We start from the raw sequence: 22,647 nt of genomic DNA on the forward strand, positions 1-22,647 counted from the left end.
AATGACAATCAGCTGCAAGAAGTGACAACTTGAGATGCATGAGATCACACAGTCATTTTATGGGGGGTCTGCAAAAGTTAATCATACAACTTGTATTGAAGTCAAGGAGACCAATGATGCTGGGATTAGGCTGCGTCCATGCTAGCGCTGAGCGCTAGTCCCCGCTCACCGGCGCTTAAGTAAACAATTTTTTTTTAAACTTTCTAGGTTCCCCTGCAGCGTCTCCCCCGCCTAAAATTTGTTTAAGCGCCGATGAGCGTGTGTGCCCGTGCCTACGCATCGCGTGAACGGGGGCTCGCATATATATATATATATATATATATATATATATATATATATATATATGCAAGTCACCTCGCCAAGCGCCGCACACTCAGCGCTAGCGACGACGCAGCCTGTGTGTGGAGGGCCGTGTAAGTGCGCGGGGCGGGGTCCGTGGACGTGCGCATGGGTGGGAATCAGAGCAGGGGGGATCAGAGGAGGACCGTGTAAGTGCGCGGGGGGTATTCTGAGCAGGGGGGGGGGGGTATTCTGAGCAGGGGGTATTCTGAGCAGGGGGAGGTATTCTGAGCAGGGGGAGGTATTCTGAGCAGGGGGGTGTATTCTGAGCAGGGGGGGGGGTATTCTGAGCAGGGGGGGGGTATTCTGAGCAGGGGGGGGGTATTCTGAGCAGGGGGGGGGTATTCTGAGCAGGGGGGGGGTATTCTGAGCAGGGGGGGTATTCTGAGCAGGGGGGGGTATTCTGAGCAGGGGGGGGTATTCTGAGCAGGGGGGGGTATTCTGAGCAGGGGGGGTATTCTGAGCAGGGGGGGTATTCTGAGCAGGGGGGGTATTCAGAGCAGGGGGGGTATTCTGAGCAGGGGGGGGGTATTCTGAGCAGGGGGGGGTATTCTGAGCAGGGGGGGTATTCTGAGCAAGGGGGGTATTCTGAGCAGGGGGGGTTATTCTGAGCAGGGGGGGTTATTCTGAGCAGGGGGGGGGTATTCTGAGCAGGGGGGGGGTATTCTGAGCGGGCGGGGGGGTATTCTGAGCAGGGGGGGGTATTCTGAGCAGGGGGGGGTATTCTGAGCAGGGGGGGTATTCTGAGCAGGGGGGGGGTATTCTGAGCAGGGGGGGGTATTCTGAGCAGGGGGGGTATTCTGAGCAGGGGGGGGGGTATTCTGAGCAGGGGGGGGGTATTCTGAGCAGGGGGGGGGTATTCTGAGCAGGGGGGGGTATTCTGAGCAGGGGGGGGGGTATTCTGAGCAAGGGGGGGTATTCTGAGCAAGGGGGGGGTATTCTGAGCAGGGGGGGGGGTATTCTGAGCAGGGGGGGTATTCTGAGCAGGGTGGGTATTCTGAGCAGGGGGGGGGGTTTCTGAGCAGGGGGGGAGCGGAGCATGTGCCCTCCTCCACAACTGCTGCCCGGTGTGGAGATTCAAGTTCCTTCCTCTGCAGACTCGCTCTTCTGTGGACTTGCTCCGTAGGGGGCGTGGTCTTGGCAAAAAAAAAAAAAAAAAACTCTTGGCAATATGCCAACACGAGGCAGCCAATCAGGAAAAGGGAAGTATTTTTTTTTTTCCCCTCCTTTCTTGCGAGCGCGAAACGGCGACTCACGGGGGCCGGACGTTCCCCACTCCTGAGGGTTGTCACACTAACAGCCTGGAAGGGGTTAATGCAGGGTCACCAGCCCAGCCCCCCTGTCCTATGATTGGTTGCTGCTCTCGTACAGGAGCCGCGATTGGTCCCGTCAATGTCAGAAAAGGCGCGCCAGTTTTGCTGTCTCCATGGCGACCATGGCGGCCGCCGGAGATCGGCCTGCAGCGCGGCCCGGCTTCCAGGTTACCTCCCCGCCGGTGAAGATGTTAGCGGGGCGGCTGAGGGAATGCGTGCGACGGCGGCCCGGTTCCTTCTGGCTGTAGAAAGGAGCCGGCGGGCTGGAGGTGGGCCTGGTGTGGATGCAGGGCCGGGTGCTGCACGTACGGCCCAAGCGCGGCGTCACCGTGCGGCTGAGCGACGACACTCACACCTTCACCGTGTGCGGGGCCGACCGGGTGCCCAAGGGCAAGCCCTGCCTGCAGCCAGGTAACCGGGGGGTCCGCAAGCCCTGCCTGCAGCCAGGGGGTCCGCAAGCCCTGCCTGCAGCCAGGTAACCGGGGGTCCGCAAGCCCTGCCTGCAGCCAGGTAACCGGGGGTCCGCAAGCCCTGCCTGCAGCCAGGTAACCGGGCGGTCCGCAAGCCCTGCCTGCAGCCAGGTAACCGGGGGTCTGCAAGCCCTGCCTGCAGCCAGGGGGTCCGCAAGCCCTGCCTGCAGCCAGGTAACCGGGGGGTCCGCAAGCCCTGCCTGCAGCCAGGTAACCGGGGGGTCCGCAAGCCCTGCCTGCAGCCAGGTAACCGGGGGGGTCCGCAAGCCCTGCCTGCAGCCAGGTAACCGGGGGGGTCCACAAGCCCTGCCTGCAGCCAGGTAACCGGGGGGGTCCGCAAGCTCTGCCTGCAGCCAGGTAACCGGGGGGGTCCGCAAGCCCTGCCTGCAGCCAGGTAACCGGGGGGGTCCGCAAGCTCTGCCTGCAGCCAGGTAACTGGGGGGTCCGCAAGCCCTGCCTGCAGCCAGGTAACCGGGGGGGTCCGCAAGCCCTGCCTGCAGCCAGGTAACCGGGGGGGTCCACAAGCCCTGCCTGCAGCCAGGTAACCGGGGGGGGTCCGCAAGCTCTGCCTGCAGCCAGGTAACCGGGGGGGTCCGCAAGCTCTGCCTGCAGCCAGGTAACCGGGAGGGTCCGCAAGCTCTGCCTGCAGCCAGGTAACCGGGGGGTCCGCAAGCCCTGCCTGCAGCCAGGTCACCGGGGGGGGTCCGCAAGCCCTGCCTGCAGCCAGGTAACCGGGGGGGTCCGCAAGCCCTGCCTGCAGCCAGGTAACCGGGGGGGGGTCCGCAAGCCCTGCCTGCAGCCAGGTAACCGGGGGGGGGTCCGCAAGCCCTGCCTGCACCCAGGTAACCGGGGGGGGTCCGCAAGCCCTGCCTGCAGCCAGGTAACCAGGGGGTCCGCAAGCCCTGCCTGCAGACAGGTAACCGGGGGGGTCCGCAAGCCCTGCCTGCAGCCAGGTAACCGGGGGGTCCGCAAGCCCTGCCTTTAGCCGGGGGTCCGCAAGCCCTGCCTGCAGCCAGGGGGTCCGCAAGCCCTGCCTGCAGCCAGGTAACCGGGGGGTCCGCAAGCCCTGCCTGCAGCCAGGTAACCAGGGGCTCTGCAAGACCTGCCTGCAGCCGGGTAACCAAGGGGTCCGCAAGCCCTGCCTGCAGCCAGGTAACCAGGGGGTCTGCAAGACCTGCCTGCAGCTGGGTAACCAGGGGGTCCGCAAGCCCTGCCTGCAGCCAGGTAACCGGGGGGGGTCCGGAAGCCCTGTCTGCAGCCAGGTAACCGTGGGGTTCCGCAAGCCCTGCCTGCAGCCAGGTAACCGGGGGTCCGCAAGCCCTGCCTGCAGCCAGGTAACCGGGGGGTCCGCAAGCCCTGCCTGCAGCCAGGTAACCGGGGGTCCGCCCGTGGCTATCACTGTCCTGCCTCACACGGGAGGAGGGCGCCATGATTTCTTCTCCCGCCCCCTAAACATCAACACCAGCCTCTCACCCTTTAGCGTCACCTAGATAGAAGCCAGGCAGATCACACTGGTTTTCTATGAATCGCAACTGATTTTAAAGTCCTGTTTATATCAGCAGTCAGGTCTGATATAAAACAGTAGTAATGTTTCCACCGCCAGTGTATGCAGCGCTGTACATAGAATGTTTGCAGGCGCGAGCCGCTACCCCATAGAGCTTACAATCTATGTCTGAAGCACTTATTCCTATGATCTGTTATTTGTAATTTATATGATTGTCACATGTATTACTGCTGTGAAGCGCTATGTACATTTAATGGCGCTATATAAAAAAAGACATATGTAGCCCTTTTTCTGACACTCTAAGCGACTACGGGTAACTGTGCGCACCTGCGGCTCCAGGAGATCTGAGCCTCCGCTAGCTGGGAGCCTGGGGTAACACTTATTAGCGCAGCGCCTCCACTTACCCAGGATCCCCGTCATGTAAGATTCCCCTGGGCAAGAAACACACCGATACAATGCGTGCAACCAACTTTACTATGTGCAATACAGTAATAAACTTATACTCTATATGAACTGTGGCAATAACCCAATATGCATACACTTATCTTATAACTTATACTCTATCATACCCTAACACCGCTAACTGATAATGTCCTTCTAACATCAGTGGCTCGGCCACACCCCTAGGGAATATTGTCCTGTACAATAGTGGCTCAGCCACGCTCTTATGAGTGTCTCTATCCCGTCACCGCGTGCCCCACACACCGTGTCCGTGTAATAGAATAGAACGATAGCGGCGAGTACTTAGGCCTTGGCCACTCGCTAGTGTCTCCAAATAGTTATGCCTAAGGCGGGATCAGCGCCTGTTGACCGGTGTTGGTGCACTTGACGTATCTACTACCTTCCGGTCACGGCGGTGACCGGTAATACTTGGAAAAGGATCAGCCGAATCCTTGCTTGTCTGGGATGTCCGCAGTGCAGCTGTCTGGTCCCAAGCAGCTCACCAGCAAACCTGCTCTGCACGCTTGTCCCTAACTGTCTACACAGTAAGGTGACTGATCGCTAGCACTATGGGCGTCCCTGCAGCACAGCAGCCTACTGTGACTCAGGGGTTTCTCCTAAGGGCCTGCGGGGTAAAGCTAGCCTATGCAGGCGGGTCACGGACCCCCTGCACGCATACACCCTCCTCCTTTACCTTCCAGATCCCCTCTGACAAGCGTGGCCTCTCCCCCACGCTTCCCTTTCCTCCTCCTGTAATTCTAGCCTTCCGATTGGCTCCTCAAGTCAGGTGACTGCCCTGCAGATCATGGGAGTTGTAGTTCCTCAACGGAGCTTCTCTGCCTTGAGCTGCACAGACTCACAGCTATTGCATCAGCCTCTGCAACACTGTTGCAGACCTCCACATGACTCTCCTGAACATGAGGTTCCTACCACATCCCTACACATACATCTATTATTTGGTGCCTGCGGCACAGGGAGATAACGTGACTTGCTCAAGGTCACAAGGAGCTGACACCGGGGTTTGAACCAGACTCCCCTGATTCACACTCCTTGTTCTCAGAGTTGGTGTCTTTACGGTGTACTAAGCCAGCGGTGCGCAAACTGGGGGGCGTGCCCCCTTGGGGGGGGCGCAACATTATGTAGGGGGGGCGCGGGCTGCTTGCAGGGAAACCTGGGTGCGGGCAGAGCTGTGCACGGGCGGCCAGAAGCTCCAGGAGCTCCGTGCTGCTGCTTCTATGTGTCTGTGTCGTGCATAGGGGGCGGGGCTTCTCTCTGCACACAGACAGCCCCTTCTCTTCCTGTCTGCTTCCCGCACCAGTTCTCAGCGTGTGTGTGTGTGTGTGTGTGTGTGTGTGTGTGTGTGTGTGTGTGTGTGTGTGTGTGTGTGTGTGGCAAATGGCACAGCGCTATATTTCTTAAATGGGTGCAATTTATTGCATTATTAGTGTAATCTTTTCAGGTGTACACTTGTACAGGAAATCCTAAAGTTGATGTCCCTGGGGCAGCTGAGGGATTTTCACCCATTCAGTCCTGGAGGGTCCTGCGCCCCCCTCCTGCATTTCCTAATCATGTGTTCGCTCCTTAGGCCTCGGATATTTTATTTATTTATAAAATGTTTTACCAGGAAGGAAGCAATACTTGAAAATGAGAGGTAACTCTCAATGTATGTCCTGGGCACAGAGTTATGATGACAGATACATGGTTACAAATCCATAGTTACATTAAGTGAACATAGTATCTACTATATATTTCTGAAAGCATTGTATGTATGTATGTTTCACTGTGTTCCCTGTCCCTAGCGGCAATCTCATTGGTCCCTTTGCCCGCCCGCCCCCCACACCTCTCATTGGCCTCACACACTCACACCACCCCCTTGGCCCGCCCCCCACACCTCTCATTGGCCTGAGGCGGAGTGGCCACACACACACACACACACACCTCCCTCTGTCCTCTTTCCCCCCCCCCATCACACTCACCTCCCCCCCTCCCTGGTGCTCCACTCACCTCCCGCTCCACTCACCTCCCCCCTCCTGCTCCACTCACCTCCCCCCTCCTGCTCCACTCACCTCCCCCCTCCCGCTCCACTCACCTCCCCCTCCCGCTCCACTCACCTCCCCCTCCCGCTCCACTCACCTCCCCCTCCCGCTCCACTCACCTCCCCCCTCCCGCTCCACTCACCTTCCCCCTCCCGCTCCACTCACCTCCCGCTCCACACGCCTCCCGCTCCACTCGCCTCCCCCCTCCCGCTCCACTCACCTCCCCCCCCCCTCCCGCTCCACTCACCACCTCCCTCTCGCTCCACTCACTTCCCCCCTCCCGCTCCACTCACCTCCCTCCTCCCGCTCCACTCACCTCCCCCTCCCGCTACACTCGCCTCCCGCTCCACTCGCCTCCCCCCTCCCGCTCGCCTCCCCCCTCCCGCTCGCGCCCCCCTCCCGCTCGTCGCCCCCCTCCCACTCCGCTCGCCTCCCCGGCGCGGGGACAGGCAGTGGGCGGGCAGCCTGCAGCTGCCACGTGCGCCTAAGATGGCGGCGGCCGGAAGGACCCCTTTCCTCCCTCGCGGAGTAACTAACAAGGCGGTGCCCGGAAGAAGAGGTGTGTGTGTGTGTGTGTGTGTGTGTGTGTGTGTGACACTGTGTGTGTGTGTGTGTGTCCACTGTCCCCGTCCCTCATGTCCCCCGCCCCCCCCACTGTCCCCACCCTCCTCCCCCCCTCTCCCGTCCACGGTCACCCCCCCTCTCCCGTCCACGGTCACCCCCCCCTCCCGTCCACGGTCACCCCCCCCCCCTCTCCCGTCCTCGGTCACCCTCTCCCGTCCAAGGTCACCCACCCTCTCCCGTCCACGGTCACCTCTCCCGTCCACGGTCACCTCTCCCGTCCACGGTCACCCCTCTCCCGTCCACGGTCACCCCCCCTGCTCTCCCGTCCACGGTCACCCACTCTCCCGTCCACGGTCACCCCGCTCTCCCGTCCACGGTCACCCCCCCCGCTCTCCCGTCCACGGTCACCCCCCCCACTCTCCCGTCCACGGTCACCCCCCCGCTCTCCCGTCCACGGTCACCCCCCCCCTCTCCCGTCCACGGTCACCCCCCCCCTCTCCCGTCCACGGTCACCTCTCCCGTCCAAGGTCACCTCTCCCGTCCACGGTCACCCCCCCCCTCTCCCATCCACGGTCACCCCCCCCTCTCCCGTCCACGGTCACCCCCCCCTGCTCTCCCGTACACGGTCACCTCCCGTCCACGGTCACACCCCCCCTGCTCTCCCGTCCACGGTCACCCCCCCGCTCTCCCGTCCACGGTCACCCCCCCGCTCTCCCGTCCACGGTCACGGTCACCCCCCGCTCTCCCGTCCACGGTCACCCCCCCCCTCTCCCGTCCACGGTCACCCCCCCTCTCCCGTCCACGGTCACCTCTCCCGTTCACGGTCACCCTCCCCGCTCTCCCGTCCACGGTCACCCCGTCCACGGTCACCCCCCCCCTCCCGTCCATGGTCACCCCGTCCACGGTCACCCCCCCCCCTCCCGTCCACGGTCACCCCCCCCGTCCACGGTCACCCCCCCCTCCCGTCCACAGTCACCCCCCCCTCCCATCCACGGTAAACCCCCCCCTCCCGTCCACGGTCACCCCCCCCTCCCGTCCACGGTCACCCCCCCTCTCCCGTCCACTGTCACCCCCCCCCTCTCCCGTCCACGGTCACCCCCCCTCTCCCGTCCACGGTCATCCCCCCCTCTCCTGTCCACGGTCAACCCCCCCGTCCGCGGTCACCCCCCCCCACGCTCTCCCGTTCACGGTCACCCCCCACGCTCTCCCGTTCACGGTCACCCCCCCCGCTCTCCCGTCCACGGTCACCCCCCCCTGCTCTCCCATCCACGGTCACCCCCCCCCGCTCTCCTGTCCACGGTCACCCCCCCCCGCTCTCCCGTCCACGGTCACCCCTCCCCTCTCCCATCCACGGTCACCCCTCCCCTCCCGTCCACGGTCACCCCTCCCGTCCACGGTCACCCCCCCTCTCCCGTCCACTGTCACCCCCCCCTATCCCGTCCATGGTCACCCCCCCCCCCGCTCTCCCGTCCACCCCTCCCCTCTCCTGTCCACGGTCACCCCTCCCCTCTCCCATCCACGGTCACCCCTCCCCTCTCCCGTCCACGGTCACCCCTCCCCTCTCCCGTCCACGGTCACCCCTCCCCTCTCCCGTCCACGGTCACCCCTCCCCTCTCCCGTCCACGGTCACCCCTCCCCTCTCCCGTCCACGGTCACCCCTCCCCTCTCCCGTCCACGGTCACCCCTCCCCTCTCCCGTCCACGGTCACCCCTCCCCTCTCCCGTCCTCGGTCACCCCTCCCCTCTCCCGTCCACGGTCACCCCTCCCCTCTCCCGTCCACGGTCACCCCTCCCCTCTCCTGTCCACGGTCACCCCTCCCCTCTCCCGTCCACGGTCACCCCTCCCCTCTCCCGTCCACGGTCACCCCTCCCCTCTCCCGTCCACGGTCACCCCTCCCCTCTCCCGTCCACGGTCACCCCTCCCCTCTCCCATCCACGGTCACCCCTCCCCTCTCCCGTCCACGGTCACCCCTCCCCTCTCCCGTCCACGGTCACCCCTCCCCTCTGCCGTCCACGGTCACCCCCCCCCCTCTGCCGTCCACGGTCACCCCCACTCTCCCGTCCACGGTCACCCCCCCCCCGCTCTCCCGTCCACGGTCACCCCCCCCCGCTCTCCCATCCACGGTCACCTCTCCCGTCCACGGTCACCCCCGCAATCCCGTCCACGGTCACCCCCCCCGCTCTCCCGTCCACGGTCACCCCCCCCCCGCTCTCCCATCCTCGGTCACCTCTCCCGTCCACGGTCACCCCTCCCCTCTCCCGTCCACGGTCACCCCTCCCCCCTCTCCCCCGTCCACGGTCACCCCTCTCCCGTCCACGGTCACCTCTCCCGTCCACGGTCACCCCCCCTCTCCCGTCCACGGTCACCCCCCCTCTCCCATCCACGGTCACCCCTCTCCCGTCCACGGTCACCCCCCCCTCTCCCATCCACGGTCACCCCTATCCCGTCCACGGTCACCCCCCCCCGCTCTCCCGTCCACGGTCACCCCCCCTCTCCCGTCCACGGTCACCCCCCCGCTCTTCCGTCCACGTCACCCCCCCCGCTCTCCCGTCCACGGTAACCCCCCCCGCTCTCCCGTCCACGGTCACCCCTCCCCTCTCCCGTCCACGGTCACCCACCCTCTCCCGTCCACGGTCCCCCCCCCGCTCTCCCGTCCACGGTTACCCCTCCCCTCTCCTGTCCACGGTCACCCACCCTCTCCCGTCCACGGTCCCCCCCCCGCTCTCCCGTCCACGGTCAGCCCCCCCTCTCCCGTCCACGGTCACCCCTCTCCCGTCCACGGTCACCCCCCCCGCTCTCCCGTCCACGGTCACCCCCCCCCGCTCTCCCGCCCATGGTCACCCCCCACGCTCTCCGTCCACGGTCACCCCCCCGCTCTCCCGTCCACGGTCACCCCCCGCCTCTCCCGTCCACGGTCACCTCTCCCGTCCACGGTCACCCCTCCCCTCTCCCGTCCACGGTCACCCCTCCCCTCTCCCGTCCACGGTCACCCCTCCCCTCTCCCGTCCACGGTCACCCCTCCCCTCTCCCGTCCACGGTCACCCCTCTCCCGTCCACGGTCACCCCTCCCCTCTCCCGTCCACGGTCACCCCTCCCCTCTCCCGTCCACGGTCACCCCTCCCCTCTCCCGTCCACAGTCACCCCTCCCCTCTCCCGTCCACAGTCACCCCTCCCCTCTCCCGTCCACGGTCACCCCTCTCCCGTCCACGGTCACCCCTCTCCCGTCCACGGTCACCCCTCCCCTCTCCCGTCCATGGTCACCCCTCCCCTCTCCCGTCCACGGTAACCCCTCTCCCGTCCACGGTCACCCACCCCGCTCTCCCGTCCACGGTCACCCCCCCCGCTCTCCCGTCCACGGTCACCCCTCTCCCGTCCACGGTCACCCCTCTCCCGTCCACGGTCACCCCCTCCCCTCTCCCGTCCACGGTCACCCCTCCCCTCTCCCGTCCACGGTCACCCCTCCCCTCTTCCGTCCAAGTCACCCCCTCCCCTCTCCCGTCCACAGTCACCCCTCCCCTCTCCCGTCCATGGTCACCCCTCTCCCGTCCACGGTCACCCCTCCCCTCTCCCGTCCACGGTCATCCCTCCCCTCTCCCGTCCACGGTCACCCCTCTCCCGTCCACGGTCACCCACCCCGCTCTCCCGTCCACGGTCACCCCCCCCCGCTCTCCCGTCCACGGTCACCCCTCTCCCGTCCACGGTCACCCCTCTCCCGTCCACGGTCACCCCTCCCCTCTCCCGTCCACGGTCACCCCTCCCCTCTCCCGTCCACGGTCACCCCTCCCCTCTCCCGTCCAAGTCACCCCTCCCCTCTCCCGTCCACAGTCACCCCTCCCCTCTCCCGTCCATGGTCACCCCTCTCCCGTCCACGGTCACCCCTCCCCTCTCCCGTCCACGGTCATCCCTCCCCTCTCCCGTCCACGGTCACCCCTCTCCCGTCCACGGTCACCCACCCCGCTCTCCCGTCCACGGTCACCCCCCCCCGCTCTCCCGTCCACGGTCACCCCTCTCCCGTCCACGGTCACCCCTCTCCCGTCCACGGTCACCCCTCTCCCGTCCACGGTCACCCCTCTCCCGTCCACGGTCACCCCTCTCCCGTCCACGGTCACCCCCCCCGCTCTCCCATCCACGGTCACCCCTCTCCCGTCCACGGTCACCCCCCCCCGCTCTCCCATCCACGGTCACCCCCCCCGCTCTCCCGTCCACGGTCACCCCCCCTCTCCCGTCCACGGTCACCTCTCCCGTCCACGGTCACCCCCCCCCCGCTCTCCCGTCCACGGTCACCCCTCTCCGTCCACGGTCACCCCCCCCTCTCCCATCCACGGTCACCCCTCTCCCGTCCACGGTCACCCCCCCGCTCTCCCGTCCACGGTCACCCCCCCCCCACTCTCCCGTCCACGGTCACCCCCCCTCTCCCATCCACGGTCACCCCTCTCCCGTCCACGGTCATCCCCCCGCTCTCCCGTCCATGGTCACCCCCCCCTTTCCCGTCCACGGTCACCTCTCCCGTCCACGGTCACCCCTCTCCCGTCCACGGTCACCCCTCCCCTTTCCCGTCCACGGTCACCCCTCCCCTCTCCCGTCCACGGTCACCCCTCTCCTGACCACGGTCACCTCTCCCGTCCACGGTCACCCTTCCCTCTCCCATCCACGGTCACCCCCCCCCTCTCCCGTCCACGGTCACCCCTCTCCCATCCACGGTCCCCCCCCCCGCTCTCCCGTCCACGGTCACCCCCCCCCCGTTCTCCCGTCCATGGTCACCCCTCTCCCGTCCACGGTCACCCCCCCTCTCCCGTCCACGGTCACCTCTCCCGTCCACGGTCAACCCCCCCGCTCTCCCGTCCACGGTCACCCCTCTCCCATCCACGGTCACTCTCCCGTCCACGGTCACCCCTCTCCCGTCCACGGTCACCCCCCCCGCTCTCCCGTCCACGGTCACCTCTCCCCGCTCTCCCGTCCACGGTCACCCCCCCCCCGCTCTCCCGTCCACGGTCACCCCCCCCCGCTCTCCCGTCCACGGTCACCCCCCCTCTCCCATCCACGGTCACCCCTCTCCCGTCCACGGTCACCCCCCCGCTCTCCCGTCCATGGTCACCCCCCCCTTTCCCGTCCACGGTCACCTCTCCCGTCCACGGTCACCCCTCTCCCGTCCACGGTCACCCCTCCCCTCTCCCGCTAACGGTCACCCCTCTCCTGTCCACGGTCACCTCTCCCGTCCACGGTCACCCCCCCCCCTCTCCCGTCCACGGTCACCCATCTCCCGTCCACGGTCACCCATCTCCCGTCCACGGTCACCCCCCCCCTCTCCCGTCCACGGTCACCCCTCTCACGTCCACGGTCACCCCCCCGCTCTCCCGTCCACGGTCACCCCCCGCTCTCCCGTCCACGGTCACCCCCCCGCTCTCCTGTCCACGGTCACCCCCCCCCCGCTCTCCCGTCCACGGTCACCCCCCCCTCTCCCATCCACGGTCACCCCTCTCCCGTCCACGGTCACCCCCCCGCTCTCCCGTCCACGGTCACCCCCCCGCTCTCCCGTCCACGGTCACCCCCCCCTTTCCCGTCCACGGTCACCTCTCCCGTCCACGGTCACCCCTCTCCCGTCCACGGTCACCCCTCTCCCGTCCACGGTCACCCCTCCCCTTTCCAGTCCACGGTCACCCCTCCCCTCTCCCGTCCACGGTCACCCCTCTCCTGTCCACGGTCACCCTCCCCTCTCCCATCCATGGTCACCCCCCCCCCCTCTCCCGTCCACGGTCACCCCTCTCCCGTCCACGGTCACCCCTCCCCTCTCCCGTCCACGGTCACCCCTCTCCCGTCCACGGTCACCTCTCCCGTCCACGGTCACCCCCCCTCTCCCGTCCACGGTCACCCCCCCTCTCCCGTCCACGGTCACCCCCCCTCTCCCGTCCACGGTCACCCCCCCTCTCTCGTCCACGGTCACCCCTCTCCCATCCACGGTCACCCCCCCGCTCTCCCGTCCACGGTCACCCCCCGCTCTCCCGTCCACGGTCACCCCCCCCCCGCTCTCCCGTCCACGGTCACCCCCCCCCCCCGCTCTCCCGTCCACGGTCACCCCCGCTCTCCCGTCCACGGTCACCCCCCCTGTTCTCCCTTCCACGGTCACCCCCCCAGCTCTCCGTCCACGGTCACCCCCCCCCTCTCCCGTCCACGGTCACCCCTCTCCCGTCCACGGTCACCCCCCCGCTCTCCCATCCACGGTCACCCCCCCGCTCTCCCGTCCACGGTCACCCCCCCCCGCTCTCCCGTCCACGGTCACCCTCCCCTCTCCTGTCCACGGTCACCCCCCCCCTCTCCCGTCCACGGTCACCCCTCTCCCGTCCACGGTCACCCCCCCCGCTCTCCCGTCCACGGTCACCCCCCCCCCCGCTCTTTCCACGGTCACCCCCCCCTCTCCCCGTCCACGGTCACCCCCCCCTCTCCTGTCCACGGTCACCCCCTCTCCCGTCCACGGTCACCCCTCCCCTCTCCCGTCCACGGTAAACCCTTCCCCTCTCCCGTCCACGGTCACCCCTCCCCTCTCCCGTCCACGGTCACCCCCTCTCCAGTCCACGGTCACCCCCCCCCTCTCCCGTCCATGGTCACCCCTCTCCCGTCCACGGTCACCCCTCCCCTCTCCCGTCCACGGTCACCCCTCCCCCTCTCCCATCCACGGTCACCCCTCCCCCTCCTCCCATACATGGTCACCCCTCTCCCGTCCACGGTCACCCCTCTCCCGTCCACGGTCCCCCCCCCCGCTTCTCCCGTCCACGGTCACCCCTCCCCCCGCTCTTCTGTCCACGGTCACCCCCCCCCCCGCTCTCTCCCGTCCACGGTCACCCCCCCTCTCCCGTCCACGGTCACCCCCCCCGCTCTCCCGTCCACGGTCACCCCCCCCCGCTCTTCCGTCCTTGGTCACCCCCCCTCTCCCGTCCACGGTCACCTCTCCCGTCCACGGTCACCCCTCCCCTCTCCCGTCCACGGTCACCCCTCCCCTCTCCCGTCCACGGTCACCCCTCTCCCGTCCCGGTCACTCTCCGTCCACGGTCACCCCCCCCCCCTCTCCCGTCCACGGTCACCCCCCCTCTCCGTCCACGGTCACCCCTCTCCCGTCCACGGTCACCCCCCCTCTCTCGTCCACGGTCACCCCTCTCCCATCCACGGTCACCCCCCCCCGCTCTCCCCGTCCACGGTCACCCCCCCCCCCCGCTCTCCCATCCACGGTCACCCCCCCCCCCCGCTCTCTCCGTCCACGGTCACCCCCGCTCTCCGTCCACGGTCACCCCCCTGCTCTCCCGTCCACGGTCACCCCCCCAGCTCTCCCGTCCACGGTCACCCCCCCGCTCTCCCGTCCACGGTCACCCCCCCCGCTCTCCCGTCCACGGTCACCCCTCTCCCATCCACGGTCACCCCCCCCCTCTCCCGTCCACGGTCACCCCTCTCCCGTCCACGGTCAACCCCCCCCGCTCTCCCGTCCACGGTCACCCCCCCTTGCACTCCCGTCCACGGTCACCCCCCCCCCGCTCTCCCGTCCACGGTCACCCCCCTCTCCCGTCCACGGTCACCCCTCTCCCGTCCATGGTCACCCCCCGCTCTCCCGTCCACGGTCACCCCCCCCCGCTCTCCCGTCCACGGTCACCCCCCCCGCTCTCCGGTCCACGGTCACCCTCCCCTCTCTCATCCACGGTCACCCCCCCCCCCTCTCCGTCCACGGTCAGCCTCTCTCCCGTCACGGTCACCCCCCCCGCTCTCCCGTCCACGGTCACCCCCCCCGCTCTCCCGTCCACGGTCACCCCTCTCCCCGCCCACGGTCACCCCCCCCCGCTCTCCCGTCCACGGTCACCCACCCCCGCTCTCCCATCCACGGTCACCCCCCCTCTCCCGTCCACGGTCACCCCCCCCTCTCCTGTCCACGGTCACCCCTCTCCCGTCCACGGTCACCCCCTCCCCCTCTCCCGTCCACGGGTCACCCCCTCCCCTCTCCCGTCCACGGTCACCCCCTCTCCCGTACCACGGTCACCTCTCCCGTCCACGGTCACCCCCCCCCTCTCCCGGTCCACGGTCACCCCCCCCTCTCCCGTCCACGGTCACCCCTCTCCCGTCCACGGTCACCCCCCCTCTCTCGTCCACGGTCACCCCTCTCCCATCCACGGTCACCCCTCTCCCATCCACGGTCACCCCCCCCGCTCTCCCGTCCACGGTCACCCCCCCCCCCGCTCTCCCATCCACGGTCACCCCCCCCCGCTCTCCCCGTCCACGGTCACCCCGCTCTCCCGTCCACGGTCACCCCCCTGCTCTCCCGTTCCACGGTCACCCCCCCAGCTCTCCCGTCCACGGTCACCCCCCCGCTCTCCCCGTCCACGGTCCACCCCCCCCGCTCTCCCCGTCCACGGTCACCCCCTCTCCCATCCACGGTCACCCCCCCCCTCTCCCGTCCACGGTCACCCCTCTCCCGTCCCACGGTCACCCCCCCCCGCTCTCCCGTCCACGGTCACCCCCCCTTGCACTCCCCGTCCACGGTCACCCCCCCCCCCGCTCTCCCGTCCACGTCACCCCCCCTCTCCCGTCCACGGTCACCCCTCTCCCGTCCATGGTCACCCCCCCGCTCTCCCGTCCACGGTCACCCCCCCCGCTCTCCCGTCCACGGTCACCCCCCCGCTCTCCGGTCCACGGTCACCCTCCCTCTCTCATCCACGGTCACCCCCCCCCCCTCTCCCGTCCACGGTCAGCCCTCTCCCGTCCCACGGTCACCCCCCGCTCTCCCGTCCACGGTCACCCCCCCCCCGCTCTCACGTCCACGGTCACCCCTCTCCCGCCCACGGTCACCCCCCCCCGCTCTCCCCGTCCACGGTCACCCACCCCCGCTCTCCATCCACGGTCACCCCCCCTCTCCCGTCCACGGTCACCCCCCCTCTCCTGTCCACGGTCACCCCTCTCCCGTCCACGGGTCACCCCTCCCCTCTCCCGTCCACAGTCACCCCTCCCTTCTCCCGTCCACGGTCACCCCTCCCCTCTCCCGTCCACGGTCACCCCTCTCTCCCGTCCACGGTCACCCCCCCCTCTCCCGTCCATGGTCACCCCTCTCCCGTCCACGGTCACCCCCCCCCCCCGCTCTCCCGTCCACGGTCACCCCCCCCCGCTCTCCCGTCCACGGTCACCCCCCCCGCTCTCCCGTCCACGGTCACACCCTCCCCTCTCCCGTCCACGGTCACCCACCCTCTCCCGTCCACGGTCCCCCCCCCCCCGCTCTCCCGTCCACGGTTACCCCTCCCCTCTCCTGTCCACGGTCACCCACCCTCTCCCGTCCACGGTCAACCCCTCCCCCTCTCCCGTCCCACGGTCACCCCTCCCCTCTCCTGTCCCACGGTCACCCCTCCCCTCTCCGTCCACGGTCACCCCTCTCCCGTCCACGGTCACCCCTCTCACGGTCCACGGTCACCCCCCCCCTCTCCCGTCCACGGTCACCCCTCTCCCGTCCACGGTCACCCCCCGCTCTCTCCCGTCCACGGTCACCCCCCCCCCGCTCTCCCGTCCACGGTCACCCTCTCCCGTCCACGGTCACCCCTCTCCGTCCACGGTCACCCCCCCCGCTCTCCCATCCACGGTCACCCCTCTCCCGTCCACGGTCACCCCCCCCCCCGCTCTCCATCCACGGTCACCCCCCCCTCTCCCATCCACGGTCACCCCCTCTCCCGTCCACGGTCACCCCCCCCCTCTCCCGTCCATGGTCACCCCCCGCTCTCCCGTCCACGGTCACCCCCCCCGCTCTCCCGTCCACGGTCACCCCCCCGCTCTCACCGTCCACGGTCACCCCTCTCCCGTCCACGGTCACCCCTCCCCTCTCCCGTCCACGGTCAGCCCTCCCCTCTCCCGTCCACGGTCACCTCTCCCGTCCACGGTCACCCCCCCCTCTCCCATCCACGGTCACCCCCCCCCTCCTGTCCACGGTCACCTCTCCCGTCTACGGTCACCCCCCCTCCCGTCCACGGTCACCTCTCCCGTCCACGGTCACCCCCCCCCTCTCCCGTCCACGGTCACCCCCCCCGCTCTCCCGTCCACGGTCACCCCTCTCCCGTCCACGGTCACCCCCTCCCCTCTCCCGTCCACGGTCACCCCTCCCCTCTCCCGTCCACGGTCACCCCCTCCCCTCTCCCGTCCACGGTCACCCCCTCCCCTCTCCCGTCCACGGTCACCCCCTCTCCCGTCCACGGTCACCCCTCTCTCCCGTCCACGGTCACCCCCCCCTCTCCCATCCACGGTCACCCCCCCCTCCTGTCCACGGTCACCCTCTCCCGTCTACGGTCCACCCCCCCTCCCGTCCACGGTCACCTCTCCCGTCCATGGTCACCCCCCCTCTCCCGTCCACGGTCACCCCCCCCCCCCCTCTCCCATCCACCGGTCACCTCTCCCGTCCACGGTCACCTCTCCCGTCCACGGTCACCTCTCCCGTCCACGGTCACCTCTCCCGTCCACGGTCACCTCTCCGTCCACGGTCACCCTCTCCCGTCCACGGTCACCTCTCCCCGCTCTCCCGTCCACGGTCACCCCCCCCGTCCACGGTCACCCCCCCCCCCCCTCTGCTGCTGGAAGTTCATTATCACACTAATTGCGCCATTGCAATTAACTTGGCTATAAATTATTATGGCACTGGTGCATTGATATCCCTGACGAAGCCTTTTGGTGAAACGCGTAGGGAGGAGGAGCAATAGGGTGTTGCTTCCATACAGTGCAGTGGAGTAGAGCTGTTAACACCACACGCTGGGCTCCAGCTGATCAAAACCTGTTTGCCTGGTGATCGGCAACTAGCAGGAGGAGGAGAGCTGATAGACGAAGCCCAGAGACTACCGGGAAGGGTCTGTGCGTCACAGCCGGAAGTGACATCAGACCCGGACACCCGGAGGTCTGTCTGCTATCGTGCGCACCAGCGCATCTGAGCAGCTTGCTACGGAGCAGATTTCGGGACCAAAGAACACTACTGGACACCAACGGGACCAAAGTGGATCAAGGGTGAGGCATTTTGAGCATTGTCTCAACCCTGGGGTACCCCCTATTTTTACCTAAACCTGCCCGGGCAGTGCACAGATTGCAGGACTGAGACTTACTAATCTGGGCTACTCCCGTTTTTAACCCCCTTGGAGGACCCATCAAGTGCAATTGCACAAACAGCTTCATCTGCACAGTTTTTACTATTATTATCAATGTATTAATTCTCATGTTGTTGTTGTCCTAGAGGTTTATCCCTGGGACAAGATATATTAATAAAGATATAGAGTTTGACCACAACCCCCGTACTGACTGCGCTTCTAACTTTTTTCTTCTTTGTTGCCACGTATATATCAGGGACTGGGGGTTCCCTGTTTTAAAGAAGCTGCACCATTCATTGGGTTGTGTTTGTCTCACTCATATATATATTCTTTTCAGCAATACCCTATACGCACCGGACTGGTTCATGTCACATGTTTTTTTTGTTTTTTATTTTTATATATATTTTATTGTCAATCTTGCTTATTGCCCATATTCGTAGTAACATCCCATTTGGCGCATTATTATTTTTTGTTTTTTCTTGTACACTTACATCCGTCGCTGACTCTGACTGTACTCCACTTGGTGTGTGTATTGGGGAGAGTGTGTTTTTGTATTGGGGGGAGTGTGTGTGTATATGTATCGGTGGCTGTATGTGTGTGTGGTGTATACGGTGGCTGTGTGTGTGTATCGGTGGCTGGGTGGTGTGTGGTGTATCGGTGGCTGTGGGTGTATCGGTGGCTGTGGGTGTATCGGTGGCTGTGGGTGTATCGGTGGCTGTGGGGGTATCGGTGGCTGTGGGGGGTATCGGTGGCTGTGGGGGTATCGGTGGCTGTGGGGGTATCGGTGGCTGTGGGGGTATCGGTGGCTGTGGGGGTATCGGTGGCTGTGGGGGTATCGGTGGCTGTGGGGGTATCGGTGGCTGTGGGGGTATCGGTGGCTGTGTGTGGGTATCGGTGGCTGTGTGTGGGTATCGGTGGCTGTGTGTGTGTGTCGGTGGCTGTGTGTGTGTGTCGGTGGCTGTGTGTGTGTGTGTCAGTGGCTGTGTGTGTGTGTGTGTATCAGTGGCTGATATAAACACACACAGCCTCTCTCTCTCCCCCCACCTTTCTCTCTCCCCCCCACCTCTCTCTCCCCCCCCACCTCTCTCTCTCCCCCCCCCACCTCTCTCTCTCCCCCCACCTCTCTCTCTCCCCCCCACCTCTCTCTCTCTCCCCCCCACCTCTCTCTCTCTCCCCCCCACCTCTCTCTCTCCCCCCCACCTCTCCTCTCTCCCCCCCCACCTCTCTCTCCCCCCCCCACCTCTCTCTCCCCCCCCACCTCTCTCTCTTCCCCCCCCCCCCCACCTCTCTCTCTCCCCCCCCACCTCTCTCTCTCCCCCCCCACCTCTCTCTCCCCCCCACCTCTCTCTCTCCCCCCCCTACCTCTCTCTCTCCCCCACCTCCTCTCTCTCTCTCCCCCCCCACCTCTCTCTCTCCCCCCCTACCTCTCTCTCTCCCCACCTCTCTCTCTCTCCCCACCTCTCTCTCTCTCCCCACCTCTCTCTCTCTCCCCCACCTCTCTCTCTCTCCCCCCTCTCTCTGTTTTATCTTATCTTAACTGTCATATACATACACCAAAATAACCTACACTGCTTTCTTCCAGATCTGACTCTCAAGTTTCACACGGGAGACATCGGAAGACAGGTAGGGAACACCTCCCCTCCAGTATAGTACCTTGAGGGACTGCGGATCAGGTAAGATCCCTGGCGGGATTGAAAAATAAGGGCCGGTGTCAGAGTTTTAGCAGTTGAGCAACAGAGGAAAGGGCGTATCTTTGTAATATTGCGGAGGAAAAAGTGACAGGTTTTAGATACGTTTTGAATGTGAGAGGAGAATGTGAGAGAGGAGTCGAGTGTGACCCCTAGGCAGCGTGCTTGCGCTACTGGATGTATGAGGCCTGGGACATAGTAAGCACTTTTGTGCTGCTGTTTGCTGTTGCTTGCTGCCGCTCGCTCTACCTGGAGCTTTTTGCTGTCCTGGCAGAGGAGATAGCAAGCGCGCTTGGGAGGCGGGTTGTGGGCGTGTCGGCAGGCAGGGCTAATCTGTCACCGACGTCAATGTCATGCCGCCGACGTCAACGTCACTCCGCCGACGTCAACCTCCCCCATTGAACACTGAGCAGTGGCGGGGATTGGAGAGGTATGGATATTGGGCAGGCCTGCACATCACGCGGCCCACGGCGGCGGCTGCTTTCCCCCTCCTGAGCCCCCTCTCCCTGCCCCCACGAGCCGAGCCCGCTCTATCTGCCCCCGCGAGCCGAGCTTGCTCTCCCTCTTCCCCCCGCGAGCCGAGCCCGCTCTCCCTCCCCCTGCGAGCCGAGCCCACTCTCCCTCCCCCCGCGAGCCAAGCCCGCTCTCCCCTTCCTCCCCGGGGGAGCCGAGCCCGCTCTCAAGTGCGGCACTTTTCCGGTGCCCACTGCTTGCGAGCGCGGCCAGTCCCGCCGTGATCGGAGGCGAGGAGGTGATGTTATGTGAAGGGGGATATGTGGAAGGGAGGGGGGGTTGATGTACAAGGGAAGGGGGGGTTGATGTGCAAGGGAAGCAGGGGTTGATGTGCAAGGGGGGTGGTTGATGTGCAAGGGAAGGGGGGGTTGATGTACAAGGGAAGGGGGGGTTGATGTGCAAGGGAAGGAGGGGTTGATGTGCAAGGGGGGGTGATATGCAAGGGAAGGGGGGTGGTTGATGTGCAAGGGGGGGTTGATGTGCAAGGGAAGGAGGGGTTGATGTGCAAGGGGGGGTGATATGCAAGGGAAGGGGGGTGGTTGATGTCCAAGGGGGGGTTGATGTGCCCCCTCTCTTGCCTTTCCCTCCTTTGAGGTTCACACTGTCCAGATCTTCTCTCCTCTCCCTGTTCATGTGGCGGTCATGTATCGCCCACCTACCTCTACTCTTCCCCCTTCTGCCTTTCTCTCTCACTTTGAATCCTGGCTCTCTTTCTTCCTCTCCTCAGACTCCCCTGTTCTTCTCCTTGGGGACTTCAACTGCCACATTGATGACCCCTCTCTCCCTTGGGCTTCCCGCTTTCTTTCTCTAACCTCTTCTTTTGGCCTTCAACAGTGGACTGCAGCCAGCACCCACAAGGATGGCCACTACTTAGACCTGGTTTTCACTAAAAATTTCTCTCTCTCTGATTTCTCCATTTCCCCTTTTCCTCTCTCTGACCATCACCTCATCTCATTCTCTCTATCTCGCTTCTCAACTTCTCCACCTCCATCTACACCCCGGTTCTGCAGAAACCTGCGCTCTATTCACTTACCTGACTTTGAGTCCACGTTACACTCCTCCCTCTCCTCTCTCAGATCTGCTACAGACCCTGACAAACTGGTCAGGAACTACAACTCTGCCTTGTCCTCCTCTCTTGATCTACATGCCCCGCTTTCTCTCTGCCGCACTCGCCCTTTTAACCCTAGACCCTGGTTAAATTCCCACACGCGCATGCTGCGTTCCTCCACTCGTTCCTCTGAACGCCTCTGGAGGAAATCTCATACTCTCGCAGACTTCCTTCACTACAAATTTATGCTATCCTGTTTCAACTCTGCCCTCTCGCAAGCTAAACAAGCCTACTTTTCTTCACTAATCAACATGCACAAGTCTAACCCACGCCGACTGTTCTCTGTCTTTGATACTCTACTCAAACCACCCTCCGCTGCCTCTCCTTCCTCCATCTCCGCTCAGGACTTTGCTGACTATTTTAAGGAAAAGGTGGAATCCATACGTCAGAACATCCCCTCTGTTTCTTCCTCCCATCCTACACCTCTTCCTAACTCTCCTCCTGCCTTCCTTGACTCTTTTTCCACTGTCTCAGAGGAGGATGTGTCGCTGTTGATCGCCTCTTCTCCCTCTACCACTTGCCCTCTTGACCCCATTCCCTCCCATCTCCTAAAACCTCTTGCTCCTACTATAATCCCTACGCTCACACACATTTTTAACTCCTCCCTCTGCTCTGGAACCTTTCCATCCTCCTTCAAACATGCAACAGTCATACCATTACTCAAAAACAGCAAGCTTGACCCTACCTGTCTTTCTAACTATCGGCCTGTCTCCCTCCTGCCTTTTGCCTCTAAACTCCTTGAACGTCTTGTATTCGCTCGCTTGCTCCATTTTCTCAACACCTATTCTCTCCTAGACCCTCTACAATCTGGCTTCCGTACTGCTCACTCCACGGAAACAGCCCTCACTAAAATAACTGACGACCTCCATGCTGCCAAAGACAGAGGTCATTACACTCTGCTCATATTACTCGACCTCTCTGCAGCATTTGACACCGTGGACCACCCTCTTCTCCTTCACATTCTCCATACTCTTGGCATTCGGAACAAAGCTCTATCCTGGATCTCATCCTACCTCTCCCATCGTACTTTCAGTGTCTCTTCTGCTAATACCTCCTCCTCTATTGATCTCTCTGTGGGGGTACCCCAGGGCTCTGTCCTGGGACCTCTTCTCTTTTCTCTGTATACACTCTCTCTAGGTGACCTAATAACATCTTTTGGGTTTAATTATCACCTCTATGCTGACGACACACAAATATATTTCTCAACACCCGACCTTACACCTACTGTACAAACCAAAGTTTCAGAATGTCTCTCTGCTATATCATCCTGGATGGCCCTCCGCCGCCTTAAACTCAACATGGCTAAAACAGAGCTCCTCATACTTCCTCCCAAACCTGGCCCTACTACCTCCTTCCACATTACTGTTGGAACTACGATCATTCACCCAGTAGCCCAAGCACGCTGCCTTGGGGTCACACTCGACTCCTCTCTCACATTTGCCCCTCACATTCAAAACATTTCTAAAACCTGTCGCTTTTTCCTCCGCAATATAACAAAGATACGCCCTTTCCTCTGTTGCTCGACTGCTAAAACTCTGACTCAGGCCCTCATTCTCTCCCGTCTTGATTACTGTAACCTCCTGCTGTCCG

General features: G+C 64.5%; 1 protein-coding gene across 1 annotated transcript in view; it reads left to right on the top strand.

Moving 5' to 3' along the window:
* The first annotated feature begins 1,568 nt into the window (after positions 1–1,568).
* RMI2 (RecQ mediated genome instability 2) overlaps positions 1,569–22,647 on the top strand; it is a 703,116-nt gene continuing 682,037 nt past the window's right edge. The window contains exon 1 of the mRNA XM_075565365.1: positions 1,569–2,063. Coding sequence (XP_075421480.1) covers positions 1,937–2,063 — 127 coding nt within the window. The 5' untranslated portion in view covers positions 1,569–1,936. The remainder of the gene's footprint in view (positions 2,064–22,647) is intronic.

This window comes from Ascaphus truei, chromosome 11 (genome assembly GCF_040206685.1).
Source record: "Ascaphus truei isolate aAscTru1 chromosome 11, aAscTru1.hap1, whole genome shotgun sequence".
Lineage (NCBI taxonomy): Eukaryota > Metazoa > Chordata > Amphibia > Anura > Ascaphidae > Ascaphus > Ascaphus truei.